Source organism: Lactuca virosa, chromosome 5 (genome assembly GCF_052849685.1).
Source record: "Lactuca virosa cultivar CGN04683 chromosome 5, Lactuca_virosa_CGN04683_v6, whole genome shotgun sequence".
NCBI lineage: Eukaryota > Viridiplantae > Streptophyta > Magnoliopsida > Asterales > Asteraceae > Lactuca > Lactuca virosa.
Genome location: NC_136430.1, coordinates 356,475,237 through 356,491,176, shown reverse-complemented (window position 1 = coordinate 356,491,176; position 15,940 = coordinate 356,475,237). Strand labels below are relative to the sequence as shown.

Below are 15,940 nucleotides of genomic sequence, written 5' to 3'. Positions count from 1 at the left end.
AAGTGCGCCCTAAACCTTCTTCGGTTAGGGGTGAGAGATTGGTGGAGATTGGTGAGTGGTGCTTACACTCCTGAACAGAGAGCTGTTGTTACTTGGGAGCAGTTCTCGGAGATGTTCCGTATGAGATACGTTCCCTTGGTGGAGAGTGAGAGGTTGGCTCAGGAGTACTTGGATCTGCGACATACGACTAAGACGGTGACAAAGATCACCAAGATGTTTACTGAAAGGGATCTTTCTGCCCTAAGTTTGTTGCTTTTGTGCAGGCTCAGATGACTCGGTACTTGAGTATGCTCAAGACGAATATTCGACAGTTCGTGTCCACCCAACGTTATGCTACCCTAGCCGAGCTTCAGGATGCCGCAAGAAGGAGGGAGATTGAGATTGAGATTCAAACGAAGGATTTAAGGCAGAATCTTATTCAGTCACATCCTACAGCGAAGCAGTTCAAGCCCGCTGATTCGAGATATGGGGGACAGAGGGTCCGCACTTGTGGCAAGTGCGGCAAGGTTCATGAGGGTGCTTGCTGATCATCATCTGGATGTCACAAATGTGGCAAGGAGGAGCATTCTGCCAAGGATTGCCATCAGCAGGACCCAGTACCGAGTGCCAGGATTTGTTATCATTGTGATCAGGTGGACCATGTGAAGACCCAGTGCCCATTTCTTGCAGCTAGGCTGATGTAGGTTCTAGCGCCAACCACTTTGAGGATCACCGATGGACGCCGGGGTAGGATGAAGACCTCGAGGGCTCAAGGTCGTACTTTCCAGCTCACTACAGAGGAGGCCAGGGCGGCGCCGAACGTCGTTACTGGTATGTTTCCTCTTATTTTTCTATCAATTATTTTATGGTATGTTTATGTTTATGATTCTGCTAGGTACATTCTTACTGAATTCCTTGTCTGCTCTTGTGCCTTTTGACTCGGGTGCGAGTCGGTCCTTTGTATCTCAGTCTTTTAGTAAGGGTTTTTATATGACTCTTGGAGAGTCGGAGTTTCCGTTGCGGATTTCTATCGCCAACGAGCATGGGATATCTACATCGCGCATTTACCAGGTCTGTGTCCTAGAGATTTTTGGGATGCCTTATCCGATTGATCTGATTCCTATCCCCACGGGGGATATGTGCGTGATAGTAGGAATGGATTGGCTGATCAGGTTTGGGGCTATGATTGACTGCGAGGGTCAGCGGGTAGTAGTTAGAACCCCAAGTAGGGGAGAACTGGTAATTTTTGGAGAGTGTACCTGGATTGGGTCAGCCTTTTGTTTTCCTGCAAGGGCTCAGCAGTATATTCAACATGGTTGTATGGGCTATCTTACGTATGTGGTTGATACTCGAGATAGGAAGCAGGTTTCAGTTGAAGATGTGCCTGTTGTTAGAGAGTTTGTAGTTGTGTTCCCGGAGGAGTTACCTGATGTGCCTCTCGAGAGGCAGGTTGAGTTCAGAATTGATTTCGTTCCAGGTGTGGCTCTGATTGCCAAGGTGCCATACTGTAACACTCGGTTTTGGATTTGCTTCGTTGCTCGGGGCTGCGGCCTAACCATCAGTTGTCAAAAGGCTTAAAGCCTTGGGAAAGGAAGGATTTGGTCTAATTCGGATGTGGGTGTCATAGTATAAGTGATCCAAGTGTTTGATTGTGTCTTCGGAGGCCAAATGTATAATTGTAATTGGATATCTCGATCTTTTATGGATTTTGGGTTTTGTTCGGGAAGTTTTAAGGTTTGGGTGTGTTGTTAGGAGCGTAGGGCTTCTCGCCACCTTTTCGTGGATATAAGGTTCGTTGGAAATGGACCTAGGATAAGGGAGTTATGGTATTTTGAAGTTATTGGCAGATTTGACCCTTGGTGGAAAAAGCTTGCATTTCGGTCCCATGCATGCAAAGGTGGCATGCGCGTGAGTACGCCCATCGTAATATTGGAAAAGTGAAACGCGGGTGTTTGGAGCTGTACGCCCAGCGTACGTGCAGGATCCCAAAACCCTAAATCTTAGGGTTGGCTCACTATTTAAACACCTTAAGTCCTAGGTGTGAGCCTCTCTTTCATTCTCCATTGTCTTAAACCCTAATCTCGAGCTGTAGCCTCATCCAAGAGTGTTGTGAGCCTTTTTATGTGCATATTTGGTGGGTTTTAGTGTACATTCAAGAGTGGAAGTGTTGTGCAAGGTGGTGAATCAAGGGGAAGGCTTGTGGATCTGGATTATTTGCTACATTTTCAGTTCATAAAAGATAAAAAGTTCTAAACTTGCTCATCAGAAGTTGATATCTAAGATTATGTGGGTCTTGGTCCCATTTTGACCTCATAGGTGAGATCTAGTGGTTGGACACCACTCAAGGAGCTTGGAATTTCTACTCTTAGCATTTCTGAGGATATAAGTTCATAAAGTTGCCACTTTTTAGATTAAAAATCATCCATGCATGTTCTAGATGGATTAAGTTGGGTATTTATGGATTAAGATGGTCATTGGGTCCCCTTGAGTCATGCAAAAGCATAAAGGTGCCGACTTTATGCATTAAGAGCTTTATTTTGAGGTTCCCTGAAGTTTGGGTGTAAAGTGATTAATTGGTTAAGTCACAAATCGAGTATTGGAGAAACTGCGGTTACGCCCTGCGTAACTAGAGGTACGCCCAGCGTACCTTCTTTTGGTCACGACCCAGATTTCGTCGTGTACACCCAACGTAAGCCCCGCGTTCATCGTCAGTTGGGCTTTTGACCTTGTTCTCGTTTGGGTTTCGGACTTGGGTTTGGGCCTTGTGAGTTGGGCTTATTGGTCAGAGGAATTTTATAGTCTTGGACTCTTGTTTGGGCATGTCTAGTTGGGCCAAGGTTTTGTATTGGGCCTTGGTGGGCCCAATGGTTTTGGACTTTAGTGGGCCCAATGGGCTTGGGCCTTTGGGCCATCAGAGATTTATTATTGGACCAGAAATTGTTGGGCTTTAGGATAAGGCCCATATGGGGTTGGGCCCAATTTTCCCCATTAGTGGGCTTTTATGGATCTTATAGTTTTGGGCCTTTTTGGTTTCGAGCATGGGCCTCAGTTTTGGTTCATGTTGGGTCAGGGGTAAAATGGTCATTTTACCCCAAATATGGATTATAGATCATAGTTTGGAACCCAATTTCTAAATGGGTGATATTTTGGTATTGATAGCTCGGGAAGTCGTCAGGGCAGCAGCTAAGGATTTCTTTCAGTGAACTTCTGCATTCGAGGTGAGTCTCCTCATTGTTCTATGCGTCGAAGGCACCAATGCTGGCCCATTTGGTTTCTGGATGGTAGGAAGACCTGGGGGTGGGGGTGACCCTTGGCATTTTGTATGAAAGACCAGGAGGAGGCTCCTGGCAATTTGTATGAAATATCAGAGTCTGAACTCTGGCAAAATAGATGGTATCAAACACACTGACCGGACCCAGTCATCAAGAAATCAAACAACCCCTAAATTTTATATGCACATGTTACATACATATTATACATATGTGAATGGACTAAGGTATAACACCCAGTTCCAGGTAAGCATCACTCCTAATTATCAATTAAATATTAATGGATAAATACTTGGCCAAGATGTGACCATGTGTGTGTCACGACATGGTAACGACCAGGGAAAAATGCGCATTCCGTTGGCCGTCACGATGTGACACTAAGTTGGTCACGACGTGACAGCCCCTGCGAGCAAGACCCTAATTTTAGGGATTATGCCCCTATTTCAAGGAAGTAAGGGCTAGGGTTTGCACACCTTTAGCCTCCATCACTTCCCTTCACCCTCAAGAAAACCCTAATCCTCCATTATTGATCTTTGAGCTCCTTTTTGGTGATCTTAATCCTTGAAGAAGAAGAGAAGACATTTGGTGCATCGTCCCAGCTAGCAAGCTACCCCCTCATCATCTTGATTTGCATTAGGACTCTTGTAAGTCCTCAAGTTCCTGCCTTTTTAGCTGAAGAACGTTAGATCTAGAGTTTGAGTCAATTTTTCTCATCATTTTTGGAAGTTTGAGTGTTGTAATATCATAAACTTGGCAACTTTATGAGTTCTTGAGATTCCTTTGTACCCCTTTGTCCCAGATCTGGATTATTAGTGAGATTTGGGTTCCATGCATGGGATTTGATCTCATTTTCCCTTCATTTTGACCTAGTTGGTGTTTAAGACATTAATTCGACATGCATGTCTAAAAATTAATGATTTTTATGGTATTTTGAGATGTAGAAGGTCTTCTGGAAAGTTTGGTTGCTTGGCTGGAAGGATTAAGAGCTTAAAGACTTAAGCTATACAGAGCGAACCCCATTACGTGAAAGGTTGGTTGTTACGTCGTGGTCTGATTTGCGATTATTTTTCCTCTCCCTGCCATGATGTGACCAAAGGATGGTCACGATGTGGCGAGCGACTGTAGAGACCTTTGAATGTTGACCTTGACCTTGACCGTTGACTGGTTAACCTAGTTTGAATTTAGGTCAAATTGAGGGTTTTGGGTTGTAGTTGAGTTTTGGTCTCTATCTGTTGTATAGGTGACCTGTAGGACTGATTATTGGATCTGTGATCAGTTTTGTTATCTTCTAGGCTACAATGTGAGTTTTCTAACTATACTTTGTACTGTAGTATGTGTCCTTGTGTGTAGGATGTTGGTATACTGTAGTGATCTATAGATTGGTAAATCTGTATCATTACTTATATTGTTGGTTATTGTTATCTGGTTACATATGTCGACATAGTGCAGTTGGGTTGAGGCAGTACGACTTTGTGTTGTAGGCCAACAACCCAGGGCAATCCATCCATGTATTGTGGGCCCCAAGGCAATTCGGTCTCATGACTGTGGGACCGGGGGCAAATCCATTTCGGTAACTATGGACCCGGGGGCAATCCAATTTATATTGTGGGTCCGGTGTGCATGCAGTGTATATGTACTGTTGTGTGTGGTATTTTGGGGGAACTCAGTAAGTTTTGGCTTACAGTTGTTAATTTTAATGTTTTCAGGTACTTTAGATGATTGGAGCAAGGCGAATGCGTGATTGTATACATCTTCCTGTTGTTTTATGTTTGAGAGATTGTCTGATACTTTGATTTCTTTATGGATTTGATTTGAAAACAATATATGATTATATGACGGCTTATGAAATATCTTTTTTTTAATTGTCATGATTTTTGGGATGTTACATGAGGTTTCCTGTTATTACAGCCTCCTGGAATTGGATCTACAAGGTACTCGAAACTTAAATGGCTTCCTTACTCAAGTACTCTATAGAATCAAGTAGCTTAGCAACACTACACGATAAGATATCAAATGTTGGCTTTAGATTATTAAATTAACCTAACCCTCTTTCACTATTGTATATGGTGATAATCGAACTATCTTGATGCAACTTGCCAACAACCAATGTACAATCGAGACATTGATAGAAAATATACCTAACCAACTAAAAACTGAATTGCAAACTATAAGTTTAATAATTATAATATTTACTAAGTAAACTCATTTGATCAATGGTCTACTACCAGGCAGGCTGGTGATGGCTTTGGATCATCCGACATGTTTTGTATAAAGAAATGTGTTGGTATGATAGTCTAATTGGTTATGCATTGATATTAATATGTTACCGTTGAAAATAATTCATATATATATATATATATATATATATATATATATATATATATATATATATATATTAACCGACAAATCTAATATAATCTTAAACTAACACCTAATTTCATATATGTCCACAACGAGACTTGGACCTTTGACCTCAAAGAGGAAGGGCAACACTTAATACCACCGGACTAGAAACATTTTGGTTCAAATCTTTATCTAGGTCTGGAAAAAATTAAATATCCAAATATTTTATTATGTTTATTTTTCAAACATTCTAATTGGTTAGTATTAAGAATTAAGACTTAAATTTATAATTGGTTATAAGAGCGTGTATGACTTAAATTAAGACTTAAGTTCATTCGTACGACAGAATGAACTTTTAACTTTTGGGTTAAACAAAAAGATTTAAATCCAAAAGTTACTTCAATTAGCATTTAACAAAAAACTCTTTTAGATTTTAACAAATTGGCTTAAACACCATTTAAAATAAATAAATCATATTCATACATTTGATAATTATCTTATATGACTAAATATAAATATATTTTAGAAATTATGATGTCTTTTTCTAAATAATCATATCAACGGATTTTATAATTTATTAATCTTCATCTAATAAAATAATAAATATTTATTATATGAATTTATAAACCAAAAATTAATATCATACAATAATATTGTTTTTGTAGAACGCCAAAACACTTGTAATATGTAAAAAAAATATTTGGTCTGAGTTCTTATAAAATTGAAAATTCCTATTTACTTTATTTGTAAAAAAATTATCATTTTCGTTATAATTGACGTACTAGCTGAAAAACTAATTGTTAGCTGAAAGACTAGCTGATATCAGAAAACTAGTTGCTATATGAAAAATTAGGCGATAGCTGAAAAACTAACTGGTAAAAAAATAACGTTTGTTAAAAGTAGCTGATAAGCTAGCTCAAAGATATAAATTAACATAAAATGCATTTAGAGGAATATGGTTTTTATAATTAATTAAAGATATATTTGGAAAATTATTAAAAAAAACTCCTAAAAATTTGTATAAGTAACTTATTAAAAATGTAGCTTATAAACTAAAACTACTTTTGGTTTGCCAAAATGACAACTTAAAAAACTCGAAAAATAAGTTAATTATGCGTGTAAAACACAACCTTACTAAAATGGATAAAAAAAAGTTTTTACCTTACTAATATGGATAAAAAAAAAGCTTTTACCTATGGAGAACCTTAATTGATGCACTTCGTACTATAATTTGGATGATTTTTTACTTTTGATAAATATAGTTTAGAAAAATTATTTTATCATCATTATATTTTAATTTTAATTATATCCATACGTCATTTAATGTAATTTTATATATTTCAAAAGCTTTTAACTAATTGTGTCGAACACTTTTATACAAATAAAAGCTACAACTTTTAGCTACCAACTATCAGTTTCCAGTTTAGAGCTACCGTTTTCAAGCTATTTTTACCGAACACACCCTAACTCTATGATAATTAACATGTTGAAATTAGTTAACTAATATTCAATGTTTGGATTTAAAACTTGCACAAAAAAATAAAAACCTATAATAAGTAATTTAAGTGAAAATTTTATATATTGTAGACAATAAATTATTTTAAACAATGTCAATATTTTAAAGGACAAATTGCAAGTAAGTCACTATATTACCATAAATTTTCGATTTTGACATCGAGTTATTTTTTTCTCAATTGTGTCACTATATTTTTAATTTTGTTGCAATATCAAGTTATCAACCAAATGACCGGTTCTTTCTGTTTTCTCGGTAACTACTTTCCCAAATTACAATACAGTCATTAAGTTCACCAAAATTTCGATTTTGGCACCAAGTTTCAAAATTTAAGAAAGTCAATATATTATCACAAAATTTCGCTTTTGACACCAAGTTTTTCTTTTCTCAATTATGTCAGTACATTTACAATCTTGTTGCAATGTCAACCAATTAACCGATTTAGGAGATGTTATTATGGTTTAGAAACTCGATTTAGAAACTTGATTTGCATCACAAATACATGAATGTCGGTCCAATGGTTCAAACTCACTTACAAGTCAGCAAAAAGGGCATAGTCACCCTTTCAAGAGATGTTATTGTGAATTAGAAGCTCGATTTGTACAAAAAATAAATGAAGACCCTACAATGTTGATTTAATGGTTCAAACTCACTAAACATCTCCTGGATCGACCTTGTAGGGGTAATATAATGACTTTCTTGCAATTTAAAACTCGGTGTCAAAATCGAAATTTTGGTAAACTTAGTGACTTTATTGCAATTTAGGAAAGTGGTTACCGGGAGAACATAGAGAACCGATCATTTAATTGATATTGCAACAAAATAGTAAATATAGTGATATAATTGAGAAAAAAAAATCGACGTCAAAATCGAAATTTTGTGGTAATATAATGTCTTTCTTGCAATTTGACCTATTTTAAATAATAAACATTGATGTTTAATGAAATCTATGTATTTTTTTCTAAATTTATAATATATTATTATTATTATTATTATTATTATTATTATTATTAAATAAAAAAATATATGAAAGGTTTTAAATTAATATATGGGAGTTAATAAATAAAAATTTTAAAATTAATACGGTAAAAGATCAAATAGACATGATATTTTATATTCTCATATATCCCTAATTGATAGCGTGACCAAAATAGAAGCAGGAGTTCATCAACGATGTTTGGAGGGGATTAAGGGGGTTCATCATCGATGACAGTTCAATGACTTGAACTGAAAGCACATATCTTATGAGACTAGACTTTGAATCAACATTGGTTGACCTCTCAAAGATAGTTGCGATGGTAGGTTTCGTTTCTTTACTTGAATTTTTACTGTTATTACAGTCTCAATTATCTAATTTAGTATTTACTAATTTGATCTAATGTAAACATTAATTTTATATTTATGATTTGTTATAACAATATAATTACATATTTTACTTGTGGTTCTATTGTTAGCATCATATTTTTTTAATCCCCCTCTTTTTATTCACTTTTGTTGCAGCACTTTCTATTTTCTGAAAGTCTCCTATGGAAACTTCTCTACCCTTCCAAGGGAGGTAAGACTATTTACATCTAACCTCATATTGGTTTACCTTATGTGATTTGGGGATTGTTGTTATACCAAAAAAAACCAAATTGATCTAAATCAATCTTGTTTCGGTTCAAATTGGTTCTTGATTTGGCCCGATTTTGTTCAAAACCAACAAACTTGTCATTTTTTTTTCAAATTTTCAAACTAGAAATGATGATATTTATAGATTTATCTTTTTCAGATAAAAACAAAACAAAGAAGGTATTCGGTCTATAATCCAACTCATTAGTTTTGTTGGGCGGAAGAAAGTTTCATTTGTTCATAATTACATTGATTCCCCTTTTTGGAATTGTCAGATGCATATTTATACACCTTTTAGCATGTTTTTATTCGTTTTAGATTGAGATATTTACAGAAAAATCTCAAAATTTTGGGAAAAGTTTCAATAAAGTCCTAAAAAAAATTTTTGAACAGAAAAGTCACAATTATTTAACATTTTGCCTAAATTAACGAAAAAGTCATTTTTTATATTTGAACAACAAATGATAGATTATATGATTTTTTTCAAAATAATAAGACTTTTATGTTTAAAAAAAAAATTAGGATTTTTTTGAAACTTTTTCCAAAAATTTAGAACTTTTCTGTAGATATCCCTTTTAGATTTCCATTTCACATAAAGACATCATGAATTTTACACTATTCATCATAAAGACATTATGTTTATTGGAAGAAAGTCAAGAAACCACATTTGGATTTCTGAAGATTGATGACTACACAAAAGATTACACAACCCATGTAAATTTACTCATGAAAGTTTACACGACCATGTAAAAATTGGAGTAGAAATAGCATAGATATATGTACAGTTTATGAGAAAGTTTCTTTGCATTACAAAAAATGATTTGAGTGCACTTTCAAAGGGGTTCCAGAGTAGAAGACAGGGCGATTTTCCGAAGCAACAATATTACTTCAAACATTTGGAACACTTTAATTTTTTTCATCTATACACTTGATTTCATTTTACATCAACGATGGTCCAGTTCAAACTCAAATTATTTAACAAGACTGTTTTTGTTACATGAGACATAAAGTGACATGACTGAATAAGTTTTCTAAAACTAATTTTCATGACGACATTCACATCTTTTGCATTGTTAGATGCATATTAATAGTCAGTATAATTCACCAACAACAAAAAGGAAGAAAGAAAACAAAAGGACAAAGTTTCATCACTTTCCATAAAGCAAAAGAAAAATCAATCCATAAACTACTACCACTTCTACAGATCATGAAGTAAATCAGAAATACAAATATAATAGACACCAAAAGTAATAAATAAAAAACAGATAATCAAAATACCATCTTTTTTTTTTTTTAATCTTTTTTTGAAATTGTACCTGATCCCAAAGAAGTACTATGAGAAACTAATAGCAAGCATTTTAAGGAAGATTTGAGTCAATGTCAAGAAAATCAACCCAAGGAGTCATCATCCGAGTCTGTTGAGTATCCGAACTTTGATTTGACCGATTTGCCCTTTGTCTTCCACTTCTAATGCTTCTTCTTCTAGTAGTAGTCAAACCAATCTCCCTTGACCTGTTTTGACCTCCTCCTCTTGACCTAATCTCTGGCTCATGTGAAGAAGCTAAAAACCCAAACATATTCTCCCAATCATCCATCATCATACTCCCATCAACTTCAGGAAAAATATTATCAAATTCTGTTTCAAAATTAGTCAAGAAGCTCATAAAATCCAAATCAATATCCCACATTGGACTCGCGAGTTCACTCAAACCTTCTAAAACTTGATCAATTGGCTCTTCATTATCATCAAACTCAAATTGCATATTGAAAATGTCTTGATGTTCCATATCTTCCCTTAAAATCCTCCACTCAAGTTCCTTATCAGGGTCCACTTCTGTGGGTCGCACACACGGGTGATCACGCCTCGCGTGTTTCCTCAATTCTGAATAGTTTCCAGTGAAATCACAGGTTCCTGATGAACAAGTTCTTGTTTTCTTGTTCATGAAATGGCGTGCAGGGTCAACTACAATCCATCCATTGATTTGACCTCTGCATAGAGGGCAAACAAGCTTTGTTTGTTGTTGTTGTAAGGAATTAGGGTTCATGTTCATGGTTGACTTTCGAAATTGGTCAAAGCAGTTTGAGTGGCGTGAGCTTGTGTCACACATGTATGGGCGACATCCTTTTTCATGAGAAGAACAAAGAAGAAGGACTGCATTGTGGGGGTGATCTATGCAAATAGGGCATCTAGCTTCTTCCCATTCTTTCTCATTTCCAATTGGTGGAGAGGGGGATTTGGATTTTGTTTTATCAGTTTTCTTGTAGCAAGGTGGATATGGTGATGCCCTAAACCTATCGAGAGATGAAGATCTTCGATCCTTGGGCATCTTGAAGCTTCTAGGAGTTTCTGGTTATGAAGAATGGAGAGAGAGAAAAAATGTAAGTACTTGATCTGATCAGTAACTGATTATATGAATTTGGTTATACAAAAAGATCATAAACTCATTGGGAATGGCATCGGATTCTAATTCTATTCTTTTATGAAAAAAGTAATGATTGCAAAACAAATCCATGCGCACAAATTAGATGGCGATAATTGCACATCAGAATAAGCCGTACAATATGGTAACTTATGTAATTCCAACTGAAGGAATTTGAAGCATGGAATTTAAGGTTCGAATTTGGGATTTTTGAGCTTATTAAGTTAAAATTTTGAGCCGATTTCGCTTAAATTCCAACTCAACGCCCGTGGAAACAGAGTCGCAAAACATAAGATTAGGGTTTCATAAACCAAAAACCTAGTTAAATGATTGTTCAAGCATATCAGAAAAACAACTTTTCATAATCATATTTAATTTTTTTGAATTTTGAACTTTTAGCACGCCAAGACAAAACTTAATCATAGATCAACAGATCATGTCAGAGAGAATCTAAACATCAACAAACAAAACCTAATTAAGACGAATGCGATGTATTTGAGTAATTAAAATATTTCAAACGCTGATCGGCGTTTAATTGGTGAAGGTAGGCAGTAGAAATCAAACCTGGCTGCTAATCGAGGAACCGAATTTGGTGATTTGGTGAAGAAGTTTCTAGTTTTTGCAGCCTCGTGGACTCCTTACAGTGCGTATGCGACATGAATGAACTGTATTTGTTTGGGAAGAGAAGGGTGTTCGGTGTGAATTTACTATAATAACCGTGTAGAAAAGTATGCCGCCCCGTCAGCCACGCCTTTTTGGGGCGGTCAATACCGTCAATCGTCATCATCACTCATCCATTCGCATTTTGGGCTGTTCGTGTACTAAAGGCTAAACCTATGGCCCAAACCATAATGCATATTAACCTTACTAGGGTGTGTATGTTTGCCGTCATATTGTTGCCTATATAATAAGCTATAGAAAACATACAAAGGTTGTAAAATATAATTTATATATAAAAAAAAAACCAAAAACAATAAGATATAAGATGTAAAAGTAATAAAAAGGGTTGATGACAAGGAATGTAACAAACTTTGGTGTTTGTCCATATTTAAATAAGCATGTTTTTTTCATATATGTTTTACCATTAAATTTGTTTGGTTGTTCAAAATAGGGATGTCTATTTGGACCGATTATATCCGAACCGAAATGGAAATTCAAACCGGACCGACCCGAATTAGGACCGAATAAGTTATTTGGGTCGGTTCTCGGGTATCTATTTTAGCCTAATTCGGTTTCGGGTTATTTGGTCCTGATTACCCGAATAAAGGTTTAATCGGGCCAAAATGACCGACCCTGAAATTGATGAATTTTGATAATTAGTTACTACATTCTGTTATCGAATCAAAACTTGTTTTAGGGTCTGAATCAGGCTTAACAAACAGATACTACATCGTTGTCTTTAATTTCATGTGAGCTTCCCGTTTCTGCCTTAACCACTTTTTTCTTTTTGCCAACCCATTGAACTTTTGTACATGTTTGAGCTATGAAATTTCAAATGCTAGTTTCATTATGAACGAAAATTAAATGAATTTATGAACAAAAAGTAGTTTCAGTCGATTACTAGTAGTTATTCAATTTCTAATGGATGTTTAATGTTAAATATTTAATTATGATTATCTATTTAATATTTTTTTCTTGAACTAGATATAATATTTTTTTATTTGGATTATTCGGGTCGTTTCGGTTTATTTGGGTTATTCGGGTCATTTCGGTTTAATTGCATAATGTACATGTTATTTCGGTCCTTTCAGGTTAATAACCAAACCGAAACTGATATTACCCAAACCGAACCGGTCTCGTATTAGTATAATCGGTCCAGGTTTCGGTTCCAAGTTTTCATCCAATTTGGGTATCCGGTTATTCGGGTCCAGTCCGGTTCGGGTCGGTTCCGGCCCGAAGCACATCCCTAGTTCAAAATAGGGTAATATGATTGGTAATTACCGGTGATATTACCATATTATGAATAGGAAAACCAAGTTTACTGGTCAAATGTGTACACAAAAAAACATTGTTAGTGGGTTATAGATCTAGATGAATGGATAATTAGGTTAGGCTTGGGCCTAACCCGTTCAAGCCCAGCTAGTTGTGGGCTAGGCGGTGATGTCAGGCCTCTAAAGCGCATACAACATAGCCTCTTAAGCGCACACAACCTATCCCCTGACTAATTGGGCCTAACTGGGTTGACCCAATACATGACCATCTCCTGATACACATCGATCTAACTTGATCGTCGACACCTGCTCCTAGGTTACAGTCTCTGAGGCGATCTAATGGTTTTGTTCAATAGGTCATTAAACTTACAACTTACATGTCTATTAAGTCATTTTCGTTAGTTTTTAACAGATCTTACGTTAACCAGTTATTATAATTTACAAGAATGGTCCCTATGATTCCAATTTCTTTCATGGTTGGTCCTTTACTAGCATCGTTCGTCACTTGCACCACTACCGTTCTTGAACATGTTGTAAAGTTGCTTGTTCTTGAATATTGGAGCTACCTGGCCTGTTTTTTTGTCTTCCAGTCGATGTAAAGTTGCTTATCTGAACCCGTGGATCTTTGAAAGTTCACAATGTCACCAGCTTTTAAGTTCTTTTCCTTCACGAATCGGATCCAACCTTTGGTTAAAACGTAGCTCTGGCTACTATTCAAGTATGAGTAACGAAATCACGAAATCTCCATACTTTCATCCCGATGTCTTCGAAATGTAAAAGAACTCCTTTGGAAGTGCTTCCACTTTGCAACGGGAAGTGCTTCTCTGCGTGTTGCTTTGGTATCACTAACCGGTTCAGTTTTCCGACGTCACTGGGGGTGACTGTCTTCTCAAAAAGTTGTTCCTAGGCGTTGACCAAGTTGTCACCCGATCTAAACCCGTTTGTAAAAAGGGTTTTGTTTAAGCTGCAACTTCTCTGACTTCGTTCTAGCTCATCATTGTATGTGTGTTTCCTCAACATATCGACGATCTCAGCTTTTTAATGAGAATTCAAGAAACTAGCCTCCAACCTTGCTTCATCGGTGTCAAGAACCATGCTGCCACCACTGCCGATCAGTGGAGGCGTAGTCACCGGTGCTGCAACTGTTGAAGTTGTTTCTGTAGTTGTGCTTTGATCATCGTGGAACTTCCTTCCATTGTAATTAATGTTCTTAAATGAGAGAGAAGCAGAAAGAAGAATGAGGTTCTATATATATATATATATATATATATATATATATATATATATATATATATATATATATATATATATATAGAGAGAGAGAGAGAGAGAGAGAGAAATATGATGTATATGAAGTGGGTGTAAGAGAAATGTTGAGTATAATAGTTGACGAGGTTGCCCGAGGTGAAGGGTGGTGGTTGCCGGAATTGAACGGTGGTAACGTCGGTGATGAACTATGCTGGTATGGGACCAACCACGAAAGAAATTGAAATCATAGGGAGCATTCTTGTAAGTTATAATAACTGGTTAACGGAAGATCTGTTAAAAAGTAACGAAGATGACTAATAGACATGTAAGTTGTAAGTTTAATACCTATTGAGCAAAAAAATATTTTAGTGACCAAATAGGATGGGCTATAGTAACATTTACCCTCGAATATTATACATTAAAAGACCACCCATATACCAAATCACATATATTAATAGGAAAATGTTGTATGATAATGGGCCGCAAAAACATCAAAAATTTTGAAAAAGAAAAAAACAAGTGTATGACGGGTTCTCTAAGAAAAAAAAGTCAGAGTGACTATTTTTGTAACTTGAAAGATTTGTGAATAAGAGAAAAAAATGTAAGGGCTATTTATGTAAATTTAGATTAACTCGTTCAACAAATTCAACATAATGAGGCTTAACATGGCCTATTAAAGCGATTCGACCTTGAACAAGTGAAAAGAACGAGTCAACTAAGAGCATGTATTTGTCTATTTATGAATCAGATTGAACCAATTGGGTTTAACAAAAAATTGGTTGGACCGTTGACCTAGAACCGAATTGACCATTTGGCCCGATGGTTGAACCTATTTATGAATCAATATTGTAGGTTATGTTTATTTTTTGATATATTTAGATCAATCTTAGAATTTTGTATTTGATAAATAGCAAACCTACAAAATAATAAGTATTAAAAATAAAAATAAACATTAAAACAAATATAAAATGTTCACAAATTGATGCCAAAAATTATGTAATTGATTTTAATGAGCAAATTATATTATAAAACTAATGATCGAAAGTTTGTAATTACCAAATACTTTAGAATAAAATCCTGAAATTCGGGCCGATTTGGTGGTTCAACTAGCTACAAAATAATAAGTATTAAAAATAAAAATAAACATTAAAACAAATATAAAATGTTCACAAATTGATGCCAAAAATTATGTAATTGATTTTAATGAGCAAATTATATTATAAAACTAATGATCGAAAGTTTGTAATTACCAAATACTTTAGAATAAAATCCTGAAATTCGGGCCGATTTGGTGGTTCAACTAGGTGACTCATGACCTGTTCATGACAACAGGTCAACTAAAATATCAAGTTTTAAAACATTGAGCTTAACTCAACATAATGAGACTCATCATAGCACTCATGATAGCAATGCAATATAGTAAAACCATTACAAAACATTTGTTCAAGAAAAAAAAGTGCATGGTAGTGAATTAAGACAGTAAAACCCTTTGATGAACATTAACTTATGGTCATAATTGTATATACATATAATTTGAAAAAAATATATATAATGCAACTAAATTAATCATACAAATATAGATATGTAACTAATTAATATAAATGATCAATTATATTTTATATGTAT

At 35.4% G+C, this 15,940-nt stretch overlaps 1 protein-coding gene and 1 pseudogene across 1 annotated transcript; both read right to left on the bottom strand.

The window, feature by feature from the left end:
• Positions 1–9,850: 9,850 nt before the first annotated feature.
• Positions 9,851–11,827, bottom strand: LOC145117213 (uncharacterized). The gene is made up of 2 exons (XM_079053517.1): positions 11,700–11,827; positions 9,851–11,062 (listed from the first exon to the last, which is right to left on the bottom strand). The coding sequence occupies exon 2, from the start codon at positions 11,040–11,042 to the stop codon at positions 10,074–10,076; it is 969 nt and encodes a 322-aa protein (XP_078909643.1). The 5' UTR covers positions 11,043–11,062; positions 11,700–11,827; the 3' UTR covers positions 9,851–10,073.
• Positions 11,828–13,628: 1,801 nt separating this feature from the next.
• On the bottom strand, positions 13,629–15,627 carry LOC145113484 (AP2/ERF and B3 domain-containing transcription factor RAV1 pseudogene; annotated as a pseudogene).
• Positions 15,628–15,940: the final 313 nt, after the last annotated feature.

Excerpts from the sequence above, each read along its gene's own strand:
- LOC145117213 (XM_079053517.1), bottom strand. The coding sequence starts at position 11,042 with ATGCCCAAGGATCGAAGATCTTCATCTCTCGATAGGTTTAGGGCATCA.